The 22,709-nt window shown below is 22.9% G+C and overlaps 1 protein-coding gene across 4 annotated transcripts in view; it reads left to right on the top strand.

Moving 5' to 3' along the window:
- Nucleotides 1-16,542, top strand: part of LOC145252775 (uncharacterized) — a 297,793-nt gene extending 281,251 nt beyond the window's left edge. For all 4 annotated transcript variants that reach the window (XM_080112722.1, XM_080112706.1, XM_080112712.1 and 1 more), the window contains 3 exons: nucleotides 11,149-11,298; nucleotides 12,796-12,861; nucleotides 15,630-16,542. In XM_080112722.1, coding sequence (XP_079968848.1) covers nucleotides 11,149-11,298; nucleotides 12,796-12,861; nucleotides 15,630-15,739 — 326 coding nt within the window. In that variant the 3' untranslated portion in view covers nucleotides 15,740-16,542. The remainder of the gene's footprint in view (nucleotides 1-11,148; nucleotides 11,299-12,795; nucleotides 12,862-15,629) is intronic.
- The last annotated feature ends 6,167 nt before the right edge of the window (nucleotides 16,543-22,709 follow it).

Here is a 22,709-nt window from a genome sequence, read left to right as displayed (position 1 = left end):
TTTTATAATTAAATGGTTAATTTTAATTCAGTTATGTATTTATAATAAAATGGTTAAGTTTAATTAAATTATGTTTTTATAATTAAATGGTTAATTTTAATTAAATTATGTTTTTATAATAAAATGGTTAATTTTGATTAAGTTATATTTTTATAATAAAATGGTTAATTTTAATTAAATTATGTTTCTATAATTAAATGGTTAATTTTAATTAAGTTATATTTATATAATTAAATGATTAATTTTAATCCAGTTATGTATTTATAATAAAATGGTTAATTTTAATTACGTTATGTATTTATAATAAAATGGTTAATTTTAATTAAGTTATATTTCTATAATTAAATGGTTAATTTTAATCCAGTTATGTATTTATAATAAAATGGTTAATTTTAATAAAGTTATGTATTCATAATAAAATGGTTGATTTTAATTAAATTCTGTTTCTATAATTAAATGATTAATTTTAATTAAGTTATGTTTTTATAATAAAATTGTAAACTTTAATAGACGATTGAATTGTGTTCCTGATTTTTGTTGGTTTTTCCTAGACGAGGGTTGATAATTTTTTATGTTTATTTATTTATTTGCGAACTCTTATCCTCATCTTCATAGTTGTCGATATTTCACCATGTTTCGGCCAATTCATTCTCCGGCCTTCTTTAGGTGATTAACCGCAACGGGAATGGAATACTGAGTTTTGTAACTGTATCCTCAGTAATTACTGCCTTCCATAGTTATTGCTGTTGTCTCACCACATTTTGCCCAACAAATCATCTGACATGCTTTGGGTAGGATTAAAACCGCTATCTTAAGAAAATGCTTAGCTGGAACCGTAGAGATTCAACGCCTTTATCCACTGCGCCCCGAAAATGAGGATCACAGTCCGCAAATAAATAAATATTACTCATCTCAAAGGATTCCATTAAAAACATAATAATACATAAGGATTGATTACTTCTATTATTTTGACGTGTTCTCGTCTCGAGTGTTATTCGCACGATATGTCGGCTGATGTCACTTCCGACCTTCTTCAGCTTTACTTTGTCGAATTAGTGAATCTTTCTGTCAAACTTGTTGATTTCAATATTATGCTATTATATAAGAATATAATATATGACGTGCATATAGTTTCAGTATTTAATTCAAAATGAACCAAGTAGAGCTTACTAATATGTAAAAAATGTAAATCGTATGTTAACCAACAATCAAGCGTTAAACAGTATTTGTTTTTCAAGAGTTTCGTTTTTTTCTATATGTATTCAGCATTTTATAAAGTTGTTTGTGATATTATATAATTATTCCTAATCATTTCATTAAGTACTATTTTAATTAAATTATTGGGCCATTTTTATTTTCTTCTATTAAATAATCATTTTCCATTCAAGAAAATTTAAGCCTTTTGGCAATATTTGCAAAATATTTATAAATATAACAATTTGGATTTTTAAGGAAATGCAATCAAATGACAATATAATAATTTAGATTTTTAAGGAAATGCAATCAAATGACAATATAATAATTTAGATTTTTAAGGAAATGCAATCAAATGACAATATAACAATTTAGATTTTTAAGGAAATGCAATCAAATGACAATATAACAATTTAGATTTTTAAGGAAATGCAATCAAATGACAATATAACAATTTGGATTTTTAAGGAAATGCAATCAAATGACAATATAATAATTTAGATTTTTAAGGAAATGCAATCAAATGACAATATAATAATTTAGATTTTTAAGGAAATGCAATCAAATGACAATATAACAATTTAGATTTTTAAGGAAATGCAATCAAATGACAATATAACAATTTAGATTTTTAAGGAAATGCAATCAAATGACAATATAACAATTTAGATTTTAAAGGAAATGCAATCAAATGACAATATAATAATTTAGATTTTTAAGGAAATGCAATCAAATGACAATATAATAATTTTTATTTTAAGGATATGCAATCAAATGACAATATAACAATTTAGATTTTTAAGGAAATGCAATAAAATGACAATATAATAATTTAGATTTTTAAGGAAATGCAATCAAATGACAATATAATAATTTAGATTTTTAAGGAAATGCAATCAAATGACGATATAATAATTTAGATTTTTAAGGAAATGCAATCAAATGACAATATAACAATTTAGATTTTTAAGGAAATGCAATCAAATGACAATATAATAATTTAGATTTTTAAGGAAATGCAATCAAACGACAATATAATAATTTTTATTTTTAAGGAAATGCAATCAAATAACAATATAATAATTTAGATTTTTAAGGAAATGCAATCAAATGACGATATAACAATTTAGATTTTTAAGGAAATGCAATCAAATGACAATATAACAATTTAGATTTTTAAGGAAATGCAATCAAATGACAATATAATAATTTAGATTTTTAAGGAAATGCAATCAAATGACAATATAACAATTTAGATTTTTAAGGAAATGCAATCAAATGACAATATAATAATTTTTATTTTTAAGGAAATGCAATCAAATGACAATATAACATTTTAGATTTTTAAGGAAATGCAATCAAATGACAATATAACAATTTAGATTTTTAAGGAAATGCAATTAAATGACAATATAATAATTTTTATTTTTAAGGAAATGCAATCAAATAACAATATAATAATTTAGATTTTTAAGGAAATGCAATCAAATAACAATATAATAATTTAGATTTTTAAGGAAATGCAATCAAATGACAATATAATAATTTAGATTTTTAAGGAAATGCAATTAAATGACAATATAACAATTTAGATTTTTAAGGAAATGCAATCAAATAACAATATAACAATTTAGATTTTTAAGGAAATGCAATCAAATGACAATATAATAATTTAGATTTTTAAGGAAATGCAATCAAATGACAATATAACAATTTAGATTTTTAAGGAAATGCAATTAAATGACAATATAATAATTTTTATTTTTAAGGAAATGCAATCAAATAACAATATAATAATTTAGATTTTTAAGGAAATGCAATCAAATAACAATATAATAATTTAGATTTTTAAGGAAATGCAATCAAATGACAATATAATAATTTAGATTTTTAAGGAAATGCAATCAAATGACAATATAATAATTTTTATTTTTAAGGAAATGCAATCAAATGACAATATAATAATTTAGATTTTTAAGGAAATGCAATCAAATGACAATATAACAATTTAGATTTTTAAGGAAATGCAATTAAATGACAATATAATAATTTTTATTTTTAAGGAAATGCAATTAAATGACAATATAATAATTTTTATTTTTAAGGAAATGCAATCAAATGACAATATAATAATTTTGATTTTTAAGGAAATGCAATCAAATGACAATATAATAATTTTTATTTTTAAGGAAATGCAATTAAATGACAATATAATAATTTTTATTTTTAAGGAAATGCAATCAAATGACAATATAATAATTTAGATTTTTAAGGAAATGCAATCAAATGATAATATAACAATTTAGATTTTTAAGGAAATGCAATTAAATGACAATATAATAATTTTTATTTTTAAGGAAATGCAATCAAATAACAATATAATAATTTAGATTTTTTAAGGAAATGCAATCAAATGACAATATAATAATTTAGATTTTTAAGGAAATGCAATCAAATAACAATATAATAATTTAGATTTTTAAGGAAATGCAATCAAATGACAATATAACAATTTAGATTTTTAAGGAAATGCAATCAAATGACAATATAATAATTTAGATTTTTAAGGAAATGCAATCAAATAACAATATAATAATTTATATTTTTAAGGAAATGCAATAAAATGACAATATAATAATTTTGATTTTTAAGGAAATGCAATCAAATAACAATATAATAATTTAGATTTTTTAAGGAAATGCAATCAAATAACAATATAATAATTTAGATTTTTTAAGGAAATGCAATCAAATAACAATATAATAATTTAGATTTTTAAGGAAATGCAATCAAATGACAATATAACAATTTAGATTTTTAAGGAAATGCAATCAAATGACAATATAATAATTTAGATTTTTAAGGAAATGCAATCAAATGACGATATAATAATTTAGATTTTTAAGGAATGCAATCAAATGACGATATAATAATTTAGATTTTTAAGGAAATGCAATCAAATGACAATATAATAATTTAGATTTTTAAGGAATGCAATCAAATGACAATACACAATTTAGATTTTTAAGGAAATGCAATCAAATGACGATGTAATAATTTAGATTTTTAAGGAAATGCAATCAAACGACAATATAATAATTTAGATTTTTAAGGAAATGCAATCAAATGACAATATAATAATTTAGATTTTTAAGGAAATGCAATCAAATGATAATATAACAATTTAGATTTTTAAGGAAATGCAATTAAATGACAATATAATAATTTTTATTTTTAAGGAAATGCAATCAAGTAACAATATAATAATTTAGATTTTTTAAGGAAATGCAATCAAATGACAATATAATAATTTAGATTTTTAAGGAAATGCAATCAAATAACAATATAATAATTTAGATTTTTAAGGAAATGCAATCAAATGACAATATAACAATTTAGATTTTTAAGGAAATGCAATCAAATGACAATATAATAATTTAGATTTTTAAGGAAATGCAATCAAATAACAATATAATAATTTATATTTTTAAGGAAATGCAATAAAATGACAATATAATAATTTTGATTTTTAAGGAAATGCAATCAAATAACAATATAATAATTTAGATTTTTTAAGGAAATGCAATCAAATAACAATATAATAATTTAGATTTTTTAAGGAAATGCAATCAAATAACAATATAATAATTTAGATTTTTAAGGAAATGCAATCAAATAACAATATAATAATTTAGATTTTTAAGGAATGCAATCAAATGACAATATAACAATTTAGATTTTTAAGGAAATGCAATCAAATGACGATATAATAATTTAGATTTTTAAGGAAATGCAATCAAACGACAATATAATAATTTAGATTTTTAAGGAAATGCAATCAAATGACAATATAATAATTTAGATTTTTAAGGAAATGCAATCAAATGACGATATAATAATTTAGATTTTTAAGGAAATGCAATCAAATGACAATATAACAATTTAGATTTTTAAGGAAATGCAATCAAATGACAATAAAATAATTTAGATTTTTAAGGAATGCAATCAAATGACAATATAATAATTTAGATTTTTAAGGAAATGCAATCAAATGACGATATAATAATTTAGATTTTTAAGGAAATGCAATCAAATGACGATATAATAATTTAGATTTTTAAGGAAATGCAATCAAATGACGATATAATAATTTAGATTTTTAAGGAAATGCAATCAAATGACGATATAATAATTTAGATTTTTAAGGAAATGCAATCAAATGACAATATAATAATTTAGATTTTTAAGGAAATGCAATCAAATGACAATATAATAATTTAGATTTTTAAGGAAATGCACTCAAATAACAATATAATAATTTATATTTTTAAGGAAATGCAATAAAATGACAATATAATAATTTTGATTTTTAAGGAAATGCAATCAAATAACAATATAATAATTTAGATTTTTTAAGGAAATGCAATCAAATAACAATATAATAATTTAGATTTTTTAAGGAAATGCAATCAAATAACAATATAATAATTTAGATTTTTAAGGAAATGCAATCAAATGACAATATAACAATTTAGATTTTTAAGGAAATGCAATCAAATGACAATATAATAATTTAGATTTTTAAGGAAATGCAATCAAATGACGATATAATAATTTAGATTTTTAAGGAAATGCAATCAAATGACGATATAATAATTTAGATTTTTAAGGAAATGCAATCAAATGACAATATAATAATTTAGATTTTTAAGGAAATGCAATCAAATGACAATATAACAATTTAGATTTTTAAGGAAATGCAATCAAATGACGATGTAATAATTTAGATTTTTAAGGAAATGCAATCAAACGACAATATAATAATTTAGATTTTTAAGGAAATGCAATCAAATGACAATATAATAATTTAGATTTTTAAGGAAATGCAATCAAATGATAATATAATAATTTAGATTTTTAAGGAAATGCAATTAAATGACAATATAATAATTTTTATTTTTAAGGAAATGCAATCAAGTAACAATATAATAATTTAGATTTTTTAAGGAAATGCAATCAAATGACAATATAATAATTTAGATTTTTAAGGAAATGCAATCAAATAACAATATAATAATTTAGATTTTTAAGGAAATGCAATCAAATGACAATATAACAATTTAGATTTTTAAGGAAATGCAATCAAATGACAATATAATAATTTAGATTTTTAAGGAAATGCAATCAAATAACAATATAATAATTTATATTTTTAAGGAAATGCAATAAAATGACAATATAATAATTTTGATTTTTAAGGAAATGCAATCAAATAACAATATAATAATTTAGATTTTTTAAGGAAATGCAATCAAATAACAATATAATAATTTAGATTTTTTAAGGAAATGCAATCAAATAACAATATAATAATTTAGATTTTTAAGGAAATGCAATCAAATAACAATATAATAATTTAGATTTTTAAGGAATGCAATCAAATGACAATATAACAATTTAGATTTTTAAGGAAATGCAATCAAATGACGATATAATAATTTAGATTTTTAAGGAAATGCAATCAAACGACAATATAATAATTTAGATTTTTAAGGAAATGCAATCAAATGACAATATAATAATTTAGATTTTTAAGGAAATGCAATCAAATGACGATATAATAATTTAGATTTTTAAGGAAATGCAATCAAATGACAATATAACAATTTAGATTTTTAAGGAAATGCAATCAAATGACAATATAATAATTTAGATTTTTAAGGAATGCAATCAAATGACAATATAATAATTTAGATTTTTAAGGAAATGCAATCAAATGACGATATAATAATTTAGATTTTTAAGGAAATGCAATCAAATGACGATATAATAATTTAGATTTTTAAGGAAATGCAATCAAATGACGATATAATAATTTAGATTTTTAAGGAAATGCAATCAAATGACGATATAATAATTTAGATTTTTAAGGAAATGCAATCAAATGACAATATAATAATTTAGATTTTTAAGGAAATGCAATCAAATGACAATATAATAATTTAGATTTTACAGGAATGCAATCAAATGACAATATAATAATTTAGATTTTTAAGGAAATGCAATCAAATGACGATATAATAATTTAGATTTTTAAGGAAATGCAATCAAATGACGATATAATAATTTAGATTTTTAAGGAAATGCAATCAAATGACGATATAATAATTTAGATTTTTAAGGAAATGCAATCAAATGACGATATAATAATTTAGATTTTTAAGGAAATGCAATCAAATGACAATATAATAATTTAGATTTTTAAGGAATGCAATCAAATGACAATATAACAATTTAGATTTTTAAGGAAATGCAATCAAATAACAATATAATAATTTAGATTTTTAAGGAAATGCAATCAAATGACAATATAATAATTTAGATTTTTAAGGAAATGCAATCAAATGACGATATAATAATTTAGATTTTTAAGGAAATGCAATCAAATGACAATATAACAATTTAGATTTTTAAGGAAATGCAATCAAATGACAATATAATAATTTAGATTTTTAGGAATGCAATCAAATGACAATATAACAATTTAGATTTTTAAGGAAATGCAATCAAATAACAATATAACAATTTAGATTTTTAAGGAAATGCAATCAAATGACAATATAACAATTTAGATTTTTAAGGAAATGCAATCAAATGACAATATAATAATTTAGATTTTTAAGGAAATGCAATCAAATGACAATATAACAATTTAGATTTTTAAGGAAATGCAATCAAATGACAATAAAATAATTTAGATTTTTAAGGAATGCAATCAAATGACAATATAACAATTTAGATTTTTAAGGAAATGCAATCAAATAACAATATAATAATTTAGATTTTTAAGGAAATGCAATCAAATGACAATATAACAATTTAGATTTTTAAGGAAATGCAATCAAATGACAATATAATAATTTAGATTTTTAAGGAAATGCAATCAAATGACAATATAACAATTTAGATTTTTAAGGAAATGCAATCAAATGACAATATAATAATTTAGATTTTTAAGGAATGCAATCAAATGACAATATAACAATTTAGATTTTTAAGGAAATGCAATCAAATGACGATATAACAATTTAGATTTTTAAGGAAATGCAATCAAATGACAATATAATAATTTAGATTTTTAAGGAAATGCAATCAAACGACAATATAATAATTTTTATTTTTAAGGAAATGCAATCAAATGACAATATAATAATTTTTATTTTTAAGGAAATGCAATCAAATGACGATATAACAATTTAGATTTTTAAGGAAATGCAATCAAATGACAATATAACAATTTAGATTTTTAAGGAAATGCAATCAAATGACAATATAATAATTTAGATTTTTAAGGAAATGCAATCAAATGACAATATAATAATTTTTATTTTTAAGGAAATGCAATCCAATGACGATATAATAATTTAGATTTTTAAGGAAATGCAATCAAATGATAATATAACAATTTAGATTTTTAAGGAAATGCAATCAAATGACAATATAATAATTTAGATTTTTTAAGGAAATGCAATCAAATAACAATATAATAATTTAGATTTTTAAGGAAATGCAATCAAATGACGATATAATAATTTAGATTTTTAAGGAAATGCAATCAAATGACAATATAACAATTTAGATTTTTAAGGAAATGCAATAAAATGACAATATAATAATTTAGATTTTTAAGGAAATGCAATCAAATGACAATATAATAATTTTTATTTTTAAGGAAATGCAATCAAATAACAATATAATAATTTAGATTTTTAAGGAAATGCAATCAAATGACAATATAATAATTTAGATTTTTAAGGAAATGCAATCAAATGACAATATAACAATTTAGATTTTTAAGGAAATGCAATCAAATGACAATATAATAATTTAGATTTTTAAGGAAATGCAATCAAATGACAATATAACAATTTAGATTTTTAAGGAAATGCAATCAAATGACAATATAACAATTTAGATTTTTAAGGAAATGCAATCAAATGACAATATAATAATTTGGATTTTTAAGGAAATGCAATCAAATGACAATATAACAATTTAGATTTTTAAGGAAATGCAATCAAATGACAATATAATAATTTAGATTTTAAGGAAATGCAATAAAATGACAATATAATAATTTTGATTTTTAAGGAAATGCAATCAAATAACAATATAATAATTTAGATTTTTTAAGGAAATGCAATCAAATGACAATATAACAATTTAGATTTTTAAGGAAATGCAATCAAATGACAATATAATAATTTAGATTTTTAAGGAAATGCAATCAAATGACAATATAACAATTTAGATTTTTAAGGAAATGCAATCAAATGACAATATAATAATTTAGATTTTTAAGGAAATGCAATAAAATGACAATATAATAATTTAGATTTTTAAGGAATGCAATCAAATGACGATATAATAATTTAGATTTTTAAGGAAATGCAATCAAATGACAATATAATAATTTCGATTTTTAAGGAAATGCAATCAAATGACAATATAATAATTTAGATTTTTAAGGAAATGCAATAAAATGACAATATAATAATTTAGATTTTTAAGGAAATGCAATCAAATGACAATATAACAATTTAGATTTTTAAGGAAATGCAATCAAATGACAATATAATAATTTAGATTTTTAAGGAAATGCAATCAAATGACAATATAACAATTTAGATTTTTAAGGAAATGCAATCAAATGACAATATAATAATTTAGATTTTTAAGGAAATGCAATCAAATGACAATATAACAATTTAGATTTTTAAGGAAATGCAATCAAATGACAATATAATAATTTAGATTTTTAAGGAAATGCAATAAAATGACAATATAATAATTTAGGTTTTTAAGGAAATGCAATCAAATGACAATATAATAATTTAGATTTTTAAGGAAATGCAATCAAATGACAATATAATAATTTAGATTTTTAAGGAAATGCAATCAAATGACAATATAACAATTTAGATTTTTAAGGAAATGCAATTAAATGACAATATAATAATTTAGATTTTTAAGGAAATGCAATAAAATGACAATATAATAATTTAGATTTTTAAGGAAATGCAATCAAATGACAATATAACAATTTAGATTTTTAAGGAAATGCAATCAAATGACAATATAATAATTTAGATTTTTAAGGAAATGCAATCAAATGACAATATAATAATTTAGATTTTTAAGGAAATGCAATCAAATGACAATATAACAATTTAGATTTTTAAGGAAATGCAATCAAATGACAATATAATAATTTAGATTTTTAAGGAAATGCAATCAAATGACAATATAATAATTTAGATTTTTAAGGAAATGCAATCAAATGACAATATAATAATTTAGATTTTTAAGGAAATGCAATCAAATGACAATATAATAATTTAGATTTTTAAGGAAATGCAATCAAATGACAATATAACAATTTAGATTTTTAAGGAAATGCAATCAAATGACAATATAACAATTTAGATTTTTAAGGAAATGCAATCAAATGACAATATAATAATTTAGATTTTTAAGGAAATGCAATCAAATGACAATATAACAATTTAGATTTTTAAGGAAATGCAATCAAATGACAATATAATAATTTAGATTTTTAAGGAAATGCAATCAAATGACAATATAATAATTTTTTTTTTAAGGAAATGCAATCAAATGACAATATAACAATTTAGATTTTTAAGGAAATGCAATCAAATGACAATATAATAATTTAGATTTTTAAGGAAATGCAATCAAATGACAATATAATAATTTAGATTTTTAAGGAAATGCAATCAAATGACAATATAATAATTTAGATTTTTAAGGAAATGCAATCAAATGACATTATAATAATTTGGATTTGATTTTTATCTCCACATGTGTTTTTCTTTGATTAAAGGTTTTCAATTTTCTTATTAAATTTGAATCTCTTAAATGTTGTGCTTTCAGTAATGCTTCAGAAACGACTGAAAAAAGAAAAGAAAGCTCGCAGGAAAATCCAAGACCAAATGGAAATAATTGAACAAAGAGGTGGCAACAAAATTATTGCAGGTGAACACATGTCAACACCTCCAGCTGACAATATGATCAATGCAAACGGTAAGCACAATAAATACTTACATATGGCTTCATCCAAAAATGAGTGTAACCCCTTCATGCGGAAAATGTGAAAAGTTGTAGAGTTGTCAGAATAATGTAACTAAAATGTGATCAAACTGGAAATATTTTTCACGGAATTAAGGATTTCGATTTCATTTTGATACAACCATAACTACAATGAGGATCTCTGTTATTTTCGGCAAAATTGGAAATATTTAAAAGATGTTCACCAGCTATGGTTAAATAGCTTCACTGGTTTGTGGTTGCCTAAGGGAGTAAACTATCTGGTTTTTAGTCCCGATGGATGGTGAACCACTGCACCACCTTTGCAGCAACTCCTGTATTTGCGCTGGCTCAACCCCTATTGGCTTGCCTTTCCATCGGATGTTTGTTTGCAACGCCGAAAGGGGGGCCCTAATAATTGAGCAAAACTTTTGTTTTTGATTGTTTTGTGTGTGCATGTCTGCAAGAAACGGGTCGTCCGTCTGCAAGCATTCACAGTTGATAATGCAGGTTAATTAATGCACTTGTTGCATCGCACGTGCAACGTGGGCGTGACTCGGGATAGAAAAAAAAAACGTCTTCGCTAGTTGTATTCGCCGCATGAAAACAAAGAAAAGATACAAGAAAAGAAGGTTTTTTTTTGTCTAACTTTTGTACACAAATTGCGTTTTTATTCCAACGAAAACAGATTTTGCTTTTCTTTTGGTAATCTGCCTTTCTTTCTCTGTTAATCATCCGTCTTTTGTCTGTCCTTGATTTTCCTTATCTTTTCTCTGCCTGTTTATATATTTGTGTATTTTTGTTTTTCCTCATATCTATCATTTGCCTGTGTATGTCAGCAGATGGAACATTGCAGCAGTGGATGCCCAATGCCATTGTCTTATTAGACAGAAATTTGCCATCAGATCAAAAGTGGAGCTAATTATTTAGTTAGGGAGATGTTAAGGTGGAAGAGTCTATAGCGTCTGACAATTGTTTGAAATCAGATACCATATAAAAACTACCGCTTTAATACCTGGATTTTTTCAGATTTTAAAACGTTGGAAAGATCTTTCTATTTAAGCGAAAACTCTATGCTGATTTCTTTTTATTGCCTTACTTTGTAATTGTTAATAAAGTTTACGATTTTCGTGTGTGAATCTGTTCGTGTTGCTGTTCATACCGCTACTACTTATAGTTTTGGAAAGGTTTCCTTAAGCCGATTAGATTTACCCGGCGTACTGTGAAACGAGTTATTCTTAATAACAGAATTGGCACTGTTTTGGAATTTATTACATATTTTTCGTCATAATTAAAAATCACTATCTAAAAGTAACAACAAAATCTGTGCAAAGTCTTTTAAAACTATGCAGTTAACTTCATTTGGGAAAATGGAAAATAGAAAAATTGTATGAATTTTGAAAACATAATAAAAAAACACAATCTGTTGTAAGAAATAATTATGCATTTTGATAAACAAAAAAGATATTAATTTATTTTTCTCATCACTTCCAGATTGTCATAATCAGGAACTTGAACGTGAAAGAAGCTATGCAGAAGCTGCCGAAAAAAAATTCCAAGGTGATTATTTCTACGAAATATTGTGAGAAAGATATTATCCTGTATTTTTTTTTAAACTAGTAAATACAAAAGTTTGAAATGTTCAATGTAAATTTTACGCTTTTTTGGAAATAAAATAAATAACTTCATATCTTGGCAAATAATTCATGCATACAAAAAATTAATAGCGCGTCATTTAGATAAATTTTTGCCGAAGACATCTTACGCCCCGAAACTTTACCACGATTTCCAGGCGGAATCTGAATCTAATGAACGCTGCGTTAATGATGTCATTCGAGAGACACCTTAGCATCATGGCAATGAGGCTTATTCTTGGTTTTGTAGATTGTGTGTTAATTTATAACCCAATATTTCTTCACACATAATATTACAATAAGACTGCAGTCATACCAATTTGAAGCAGATTTTAGACTCATAAATAATGAACGTTCCAAGACAGTTAGTTCTCAGTTTTCTTGGAAATTTGACCTGGAGTTCAGACAATACATACTCAAACTACACAAGATTTTGGCTATTTTGAACTCCGATTCAAATGTATAAAAAAAGTGTGAGAACTATAGATCTTATTATCAGATTTGCTGTAAAACAGTGTTGAAATAAGTTACTTTTTTTAAATTATTTATTATTTTAATAAATCTCTATATAAAAATATATTGTTTGTATATAAAAAAAATCAGCCATTTTGAATCGGATCTGTTCCAATGGCAAGCGTAATTTTTTGTGTTATTGATGTTGAGACACCTGCGAAAAATAAACGGACTCTAGGACTAAGTCGTCAAAATCAAACAATCGTCTGAGGGTCTCCTGACAGATTCTGTGAAATTCACATGTTCCAGGTTTATGTATTGCCAATGGTTGAGTCGGATGCATAGAGCGATTTTTTTAAAATTCAATTTTCACCCCAAACAAGGCACAGTGCCATTTTGAAGCAGGGGGCTACTATCAGGGACTTAATTAGCGGGGTCATTATGAAGGGAGATGAGTAGAAAGACGTTTGTGTTAACATTACACTTGAACTTCTGCATATCAGTGCAGTTGGGAAAGCAGAATCCCGGAAGGGAGTTCCAAAGACCCGCAGTTCTGGGGGAAGAAACTATTGGAGTAAAAGGCTTTCTTGCACCTAGGGATCTCTACTGTAAAGGAATGAGACTTAGTAGCTTGTCGGGTTTGTCGGGGGTAGTTACGTCGGGGAGGTACAAGTGTTTGCAGTTCGTCAGAGAATTCACCATTAAAGTATTTGTAGAACAGGCAGAGGGTTGCAACACCTCGTCGATGGGACGGAGGCTGAAGCGTAGATGACAGTTCAGGACCTATCAGGTTGGCGACTCTCTTTTGAACCCTGTCCAGGAGCGAGAGACAAGCAGCAGATGCACCAGCCCAGATGTGACAACAGTACTCCATACATGGGCGAATGGTGGCCTTATAGTATTATAGTATACTGTCATGCGTAAGTAGTTTTCTAGCACGGTAGAGGGAGCCAACCTTCCTTGCAGCAGCCTTGGCAATGCTCTCAATGTATCTATTCCAGTTCATATTCCCTGTAAACGTTAGGCCGGGGAGTTTAAAAGAAGTACTTTCAGGCAATGTGTTCTTGGCCATTGCTATTGGTGGTAGAGAAGGTTTCCTGTAGTTATTGAAGGAAATAAGCTTAGTCTTAGCAGCATTGAATGTGACCATCAATTTTTGTCCCCATTCCACTACGGATTGGAGGTCATCCTCTTGTGTTTCTGCCATTTTCTTGGATATGTGTTCATTTGTTTTCCCCTCATATCTGTTATAGAGTGGTGTCATCGGCAAATATACCCATCTCCGAAACAATTTTATGAGGGAGGTCATTTATGAATATCAGGAATCTGCATTCAAATAAATTTTCTCAAAACAACACTCTTTACATGTAAGAATACGTTAACTATTTGTCAAGATCTGACTTTACTTTACTGCCCAATTTAATTTAAATACCTTCTATCCATTTTGTAGGTTATTTTATGACATTGATCTGAATTGAGCAAAATATCTATTTAAATATACACTTTTAAACTGTAATGTATATATATATTAGTGAAAATGTGTGTGAGGACACTTCTCAACCTATATACTCAACGAATGCTTGAACTACCGATTTAAGAATTGGTGTATAGTGTATTTAGACATGTGGAAAACATTTTAATTGGTTTTCATCCAGAACATAGAACAGCTAACGGGTCAAAATTTGAAAATTGTTACTTGGGAGTCATCGAATTTTTTTTTAGTTTTTCAGCTGTTTCATGAATCCGTAAATAAAAATTTTCATACTGAAAATTCATCAAAATTTCCAAAAACTTTATAGACTAGTACATAGAAGATATAATAATATAAGAAGGTATATATATATATATATATATATATATATATATATATATATATATATATATATATATATTCACTCGTATATATATATATATATATATTCACTCATATATATATATTCACTCGTATCTACATGTATGTGTGTATAATATATAATATATGCATAATATATTGTATATATAATATTTCTAGTAAGGAGTGGCTTTTGGGCCTTGATAAATGATGAACCCTTTCTCGAGTGGCTTTTGGGCCTTGACAAATGATGAACTCCTTCATAAAAGCAAACCTAATGAGATTCAAACTCCTCGTAATAGGGCATCATTGTTGTCTATACATTTTTATCGAAATATTTTATAAATTAATGAATATCAATAATGATCCATTTATTCTTTATTCTCATGTTGATTCCATTTATTTTCTAGATTCCCAAGAACGAACTTCACATTTATATGAGACATATATGAGCCACACTAGTAGTCCTGGTCCGCCACGTTATGCTTATCATCCGATGATCAAGAATGATGTTCAGTGAATCATGTCGCCGTCATCTTTAAAAAGAAAACAATTTTGATGTAAATCATTCGAAGATTTGAAGAGATCATTCAAGTTATTGTATCTGTAGCCAAAGAAAATGGAAAATAAGCAAATAAAAACGTATGATGGATAAACTTTTCAAACAAAAATAACAATTGTGTCAAATATTCTTCATACAAGACCTTCTTCTTAAAGTTCTATACACTAACTTAGATTTATTGGTCATGAAAGACAGAGAAAACCATTTGAATACCTACTCTTCCTTCTCCCCCTGCTCCTCTTCTTATAGTTATTGATAAAAAATTGTACAGTTCGAATACACTCCATTTTTTTTCTTTATATATTTTTTTCTTTATCTGTTTTTGCTTCTTTTGGTTTCGAACTGTTTCTTTTGTCAAATGTCATGGCACATAAAACTTCATTAAAAAAAAAAACTTTCACATGCAATGGTTCATGTGAACGAAGTCGATGAACATATTCCATAACAACGATTGGCAATACGAAACTTGTTTTTTTAAGGCCATTTTTACAATTTTAGGTTCAGCAAATCATTCAAGGTTGATGATTGACTTGACACCAAAAGATAATTTCATTCATTCAGTAAAAAAACAAACAAAAAAAAACGAAATAATTATACGTGGAATGAAATAAGAAAATGAATGACGTTTTCATCGTACTCGGATGTTCCAACTGAAAATGGTTTCTAATTAACATCACTCAAAATTCTTCTCATTTTTGTAAATATAAATTTACGATTTCCTCGATGTTTTTATTCAAATAAAGATTCTTGATACGCATAAAGATTTCACCTTAAAATGTTAAAAGTTATCACTATATGTTTCCAATTTTTAAGACATGTTTGCAAATTCTTATAGACGTACAATATAACACACACACAAACATATACATGTTTAAGAGCGTGAGATATGATGATATGATTATTTCACCAGTAAAGCAACTTCATAGCTCATAATAGCCATGGAAGCCAACAAACTGGAAGTCAAAGACTAAGGTTTCACCTGGGCTCATCAGTTAGACACATCCGAACTAGGGATTCAAACCCCGAATCTCTTGCATGCCAGGTAAGTACTCTGTCATTTGAGCAAACGCGCCACAAACAAGAAAATCTATTAACTATCACAGACCAAGCAAACCGTGGCGAAACCCGACTTAAATAGACCTTTTTTGTCTCAAAAAAGATGTGTCGTCATTCAACCAACAAGAACTCAAGCAAGGTCTCATAAGTAAGAGTTTGATACTCGTTAGGACAATGCCATCCAACATGTTTACCTAGCGAGCAATTAATAATAGAATTTTCAGAGTGTTAGATATGATATAATTATTTCGTGGTTTGCTTGATCTGTGTTAGTTAATATTTTTTGGGGTATGAAGCGCGTTTGCGCAAGTGGCAGAGTCTCGCATGCAAGAGCTTCGGGTTTCGAATCCCGAGTTTAGATGTGTCTTACTGATGAGCCCAAATGAGGGAGAAACTCGAATCTTTGTTTTCCGGTTTGTTAGTTTCATGGCTCTTGTGAGCTGCAACGTTGCTTTAACGTGGAAATAATTATATATATATATATATATATATATATATATATATATATATATATATATATATATATATATATATATGAAGAGATTAAAAAGGAACAACCAGTAATATATGTTCATCAACGTTTCGTCTTTCTTTCAAGAATTACTCGGGATAATTGATTTAAATAAATAAAATACTAGTACAGTACTTGAAAATATACTTGTTTATAATGTGAACAGGGTGTATTTGTTCTATTTCGGAATGAAAACTCGTTAGCAATCAAAGTTTTGCATAATGTGAGGGAGATTTTTTAACGATATATAATCGTTAGACATTTCGTTTTGAAATAGAACAAAGACATCCCTTTCACATCATAAACATGTATGTAAACAAATATCGGACTAGTATTTTCTTCACATCATATTAATTATCCCGAAAATGTTTGAAATAAAGAGGAAACGTTGATGAGCATATATATTTGATTGTTCTTTTTGCATCTTTTTATCAGATTATTATTTTCATAATTATTGTGATTGGAATTTGAATATGCATGTTTGTTGGAGCCAGAAACTTATCAACTTTTGATGAATACAAAGTGATTGAATGAATGTACGCTATTTCTGTTCATGTAAAGATTTGTTCGCTTGTAAGTCAATAAATAGATGCAATTTTTGGAGATTGCAGAAAAGCACGATTGAACAAAAAAACAATTGCTTTTTGTCTAACATTTAGAGATAGATTTAAATCAGTAGATTATTTTAATTTCCTATATTAAATTATTTATTTCTTAAACAGAATAATAGGTTTTCATAAAACATTAAAGTTGCAGATTAAAGAGACGATAAGTACTAAAAATTAGCAAAGTCAATATATTTAAATTTAATGACAGTTTTATTTAACGTAAAAATTGATTGATTTTTTTGTGTTTTTCTTATTTCAACTTCCAAGGTTTGTACATGTTTCAAAGACTGAAATATAGAAATTAATACTTAAAATGATAATTTTCTGCTTTAATTACTGAATATATACAAATTACATTTTCTTTATCAAGTTATTCGTATCACCTTTTCTGGTATTATGCATTAAAATATATTTATAAATGGAAAGTATTTTCCTAACGTTAAGAAATCTGTGTATAGTTATTAATGTAATTGATATAAATTGGTTCTTGAAAAATGAAAAATTTACATTAATCGAAAATGATCAAATTATTGATTATATCATCACGATACTAGCTTTTATCAGAGGACAAAACAGCAAATTTTGTATAAAAAGCATGAAAATAAAGGAAACTAATTTGATTAAAGTAAAGTTAATTTTTTAAATCGACATTTTAAATGTGCCTTTGCTTTTAACTTCATTTCAATTACAAAATGAAAGTTTATTATTTTACTTTGAATTTTTAATATATCCTTATTTATGAGAAGAATTTCTGAAATCAGGACGAAAGTTATTTTATTAAGATGTCAAGAATGTTGTCTTAATTGTAAGCAACTTTTTATTAACAACCTCGAATCGACCAAAAATGAATCAAAATAAATTAATGGCTGAATTTCGAAACTTTTTTTTTTCAAACTAAATTTTCTTTCTTTCCTGTTCTGTATGTAATAAACACAACTACTTAATTAGTTAAAATTATCATAGTAATATTTAATTTAAGTATAATATAAAGTTAAGCAACACCTTTCACTGATTATGTCAATTCATCGACAGAATTATCATAAATCCTTAAGCGGTTTGTAAATAAGCAACACATGTAAATTTTTTCCAAATAATTTTATTCAAAGAATTTTCTTTTTCTGTAGAATTTTGCATTTCATTTACAGACGATTTATTTTATTTTCGGAATTTCTTCAATATTTTTAAAGAATTTTTGAACATTTCACTTTTCATCACAAGAAATAAACTTGCGAAAAAAGCCAGAAATTAAAATATATTTATTGTGAAACTATAAAAAAAAAACTATCTGCTGCATTGAACAGACATTTTTTTTTTTTTTTTATTTTGTGATAGAATATTCATCAACTCTACAAGCTGAATTCATCGTCTATTTTAAAAATGATATGCTTAAAAACAAAAACTCGATGTCACTGTTTGGATCCATGGGTTAAACACATATACAAGGCATGAACTCAAATTCTATTAGAATTCCTAAATGTCATCAAGAATTTTGACAGTTATTATAGAATAAAAGATTGAATAAAAGCAAAGTGTTCCTTTTCAGCCATTTCTTGATTGATGTTCCTGTAACTTTTGCTCACTTTGTTTTCTTTGAAACATTTTATCTGCTTTTTTTTTCACGTTCTGGTCATTATTACTCTTTCAGCTTCGATACTTGCACAGCTTTAAGAAAGGAAATCTACAACTAAATCCCTTCAAGTTAAAAATATTGACAAGGAAATAAATAAACTTGTACAAAATTATTGTAGAATTACAGCATTGTCATATGTAGAGAGAAATTGGATAAGAAATGTTTACAATGGAGGTTGGTTTTGTAAAAATTGACAGAGTGAATTGAATTATTTCATATCGTATAGATTTCTAATAGTTCTGATACCTTCGGTCTTTCAAAAGAATTGAAATAATAGAAAGTATTTAATTAATGTAAACTTAAATGCACGAGCTTTTAAATTAAAAGCATTATTTAGATAAAAACATTATAAACTAAAATCATTTAGGTAAAAAATATTATAAATTAAAAACATTATTTAGATAAAATATTATAAATTAAAAACATTATTTAGATAAAAATATTATAAATTAAAAACATTATTTAGATCAAATATTATAAATTAAAAACATTATTTAGATAAAAATATTATAAATTAAAAACATTATTTAGATAAAATATTATAAATTAAAAACATTATTTAGATAAAAATATTATAAATTAAAAACATTATTTAGATAAAAATATTATAAATTAAAAACATTATTTAGATAAAATATTATAAATTAAAAACATTATTTAGATAAAAATATTATAAATTAAAAACATTATTTAGATAAAAATATTATAAATTAAAAACATTATTTAGATAAAAATATTATAAATTAAAAACATTATTTAGATAAAAATATTATAAATTAAAAACATTATTTAGATAACAATATTATAAATTAAAAACATTATTTAGATGAAATATTATAAATTAAATGCATTATTTAGATAAAAACATTATAAACTAAAATCATTTAGGTAAAAAATATTATAAATTAAAAACATTATTTAGATAAAATATTATAATTAAAAACATTATTTAGATAAAAATATTATAAATTAAAAACATTATTTAGATAAAATATTATAAATTAAAAACATTATTTAGATAAAATATTATAAATTAAAAACATTATTTAGATAAAAATATTATAAATTAAAAACATTATTTAGATCAAATATTATAAATTAAAAACATTATTTAGATAAAAATATTATAAATTAAAAACATTATTTAGATAAAATATTATAAATTAAAAACATTATTTAGATAAAAATATTATAAATTAAAAACATTATTTAGATAACAATATTATAAATTAAAAACATTATTTAGATGAAATATTATAAATTAAATGCATTATTTAGATAAAAACATTATAAACTAAAATCATTTAGGTAAAAAATATTATAAATTAAAAACATTATTTAGATAAAATATTATAAATTAAAAATGTTATTTAGATAAAAATATTATAAATTAAAAACATTATTTAGATAAAATATTATAAATTAAAAACATTATTTAGATAAAAATATTATAAATTAAAAACATTATTTAGATAAAATATTATAAATTAAAAACATTATTTAGATAAAAATATTATAAATTAAAAACATTATTTAGATAAAAATATTATAAATTAAAAACATTATTTAGATAACAATATTATAAATTAAAAACATTATTTAGATGAAATATTATAAATTAAATGCATTATTTAGATAAAAACATTATAAACTAAAATCATTTAGGTAAAAAATATTATAAATTAAAAACATTATTTAGATAAAATATTATAATTAAAAACATTATTTAGATAAAAATATTATAAATTAAAAACATTATTTAGATAAAATATTATAAATTAAAAACATTATTTAGATAAAATATTATAAATTAAAAACATTATTTAGATAAAATATTATAAATTAAAAACATTATTTAGATAAAAATATTATAAATTAAAAACATTATTTAGATAAAAATATCATAAATTAAAAACATTATTTAGATAAAAATATTATAAATTAAAAACCTTATTTAGATAAAAATGTTATAAATTAAAAACATTATTTAGATGAAATATTATAAATTAAATGCATTATTTAGATAAAAACATTATAAACTAAAATCATTTAGGTAAAAAATATTATATATTAAAAACATTATTTAGATAAAATATTATAAATTAAAAACATTATTTAGATAAAAATATTATAAATTAAAAACATTATTTAGATAAAATATTATAAATTAAAAACATTATTTAGATAAAAATATTATAAATTAAAAACATTATTTAGATAAAAATATTATAAATTAAAAACATTATTTAGATGAAATATTATAAATTAAATGCATTATTTAGATAAAAACATTATAAACTAAAATCATTTAGGTAAAAAATATTATAAATTAAAAACATTATTTAGATAAAATATTATAAATTAAAAACATTATTTAGATAAAAATATTATAAATTAAAAACATTATTTAGATAAAATATTATAAATTAAAAACATTATTTAGATAAAAATATTATAAATTAAAAACATTATTTAGATAAAATATTATAAATTAAAAACATTATTTAGATAAAATATTATAAATTAAAAACATTATTTAGATAAAATATTATAAATTAAAAACATTATTTAGATAAAAATATTATAAATTAAAAACATTATTTAGATAAAAATATTATAAATTAAAAACATTATTTACATAAAAATATTATAAATTAAAAACATTATTTAGATGAAATATTATAAATTAAATGCATTATTTAGATAAAAACATTATAAACTAAAATCATTTAGGTAAAAAATATTATAAATTAAAAACATTATTTAGATAAAATATTATTAATTAAAAACATTATTTAGATAAAAATGTTATAAATTAAAAACATTATTTAGATAAAATATTATAAATTAAAAAAATTATTTAGATAAAATATTATAAATTAAAAACATTATTTAGATAAAAATATTATAAATTAAAAACATTATTTAGATAAAAATATTATAAATTAAAAACATTATTTAGATAAAATATTATAAATTAAAAAGATTATTTAGATAAAATATCATAAATTAACAACATTATTTAGATAAAAATATTATAAATTAAAAACATTATTTAGATAAAAAATATAATTAAAAAATCATCAATATTGTATAACAAAGCAAACAAAAAAAATTAGTAAT

The sequence above is a fragment of the Euprymna scolopes genome, chromosome 3 (assembly GCF_053919585.1).
Source record: "Euprymna scolopes isolate OS-2025 chromosome 3, ASM5391958v1, whole genome shotgun sequence".
Lineage (NCBI taxonomy): Eukaryota > Metazoa > Mollusca > Cephalopoda > Sepiida > Sepiolidae > Euprymna > Euprymna scolopes.
The sequence above is the reverse complement of the archived record's forward strand: the minus strand, read 5'-3'. Positions and strand labels throughout refer to the sequence as shown.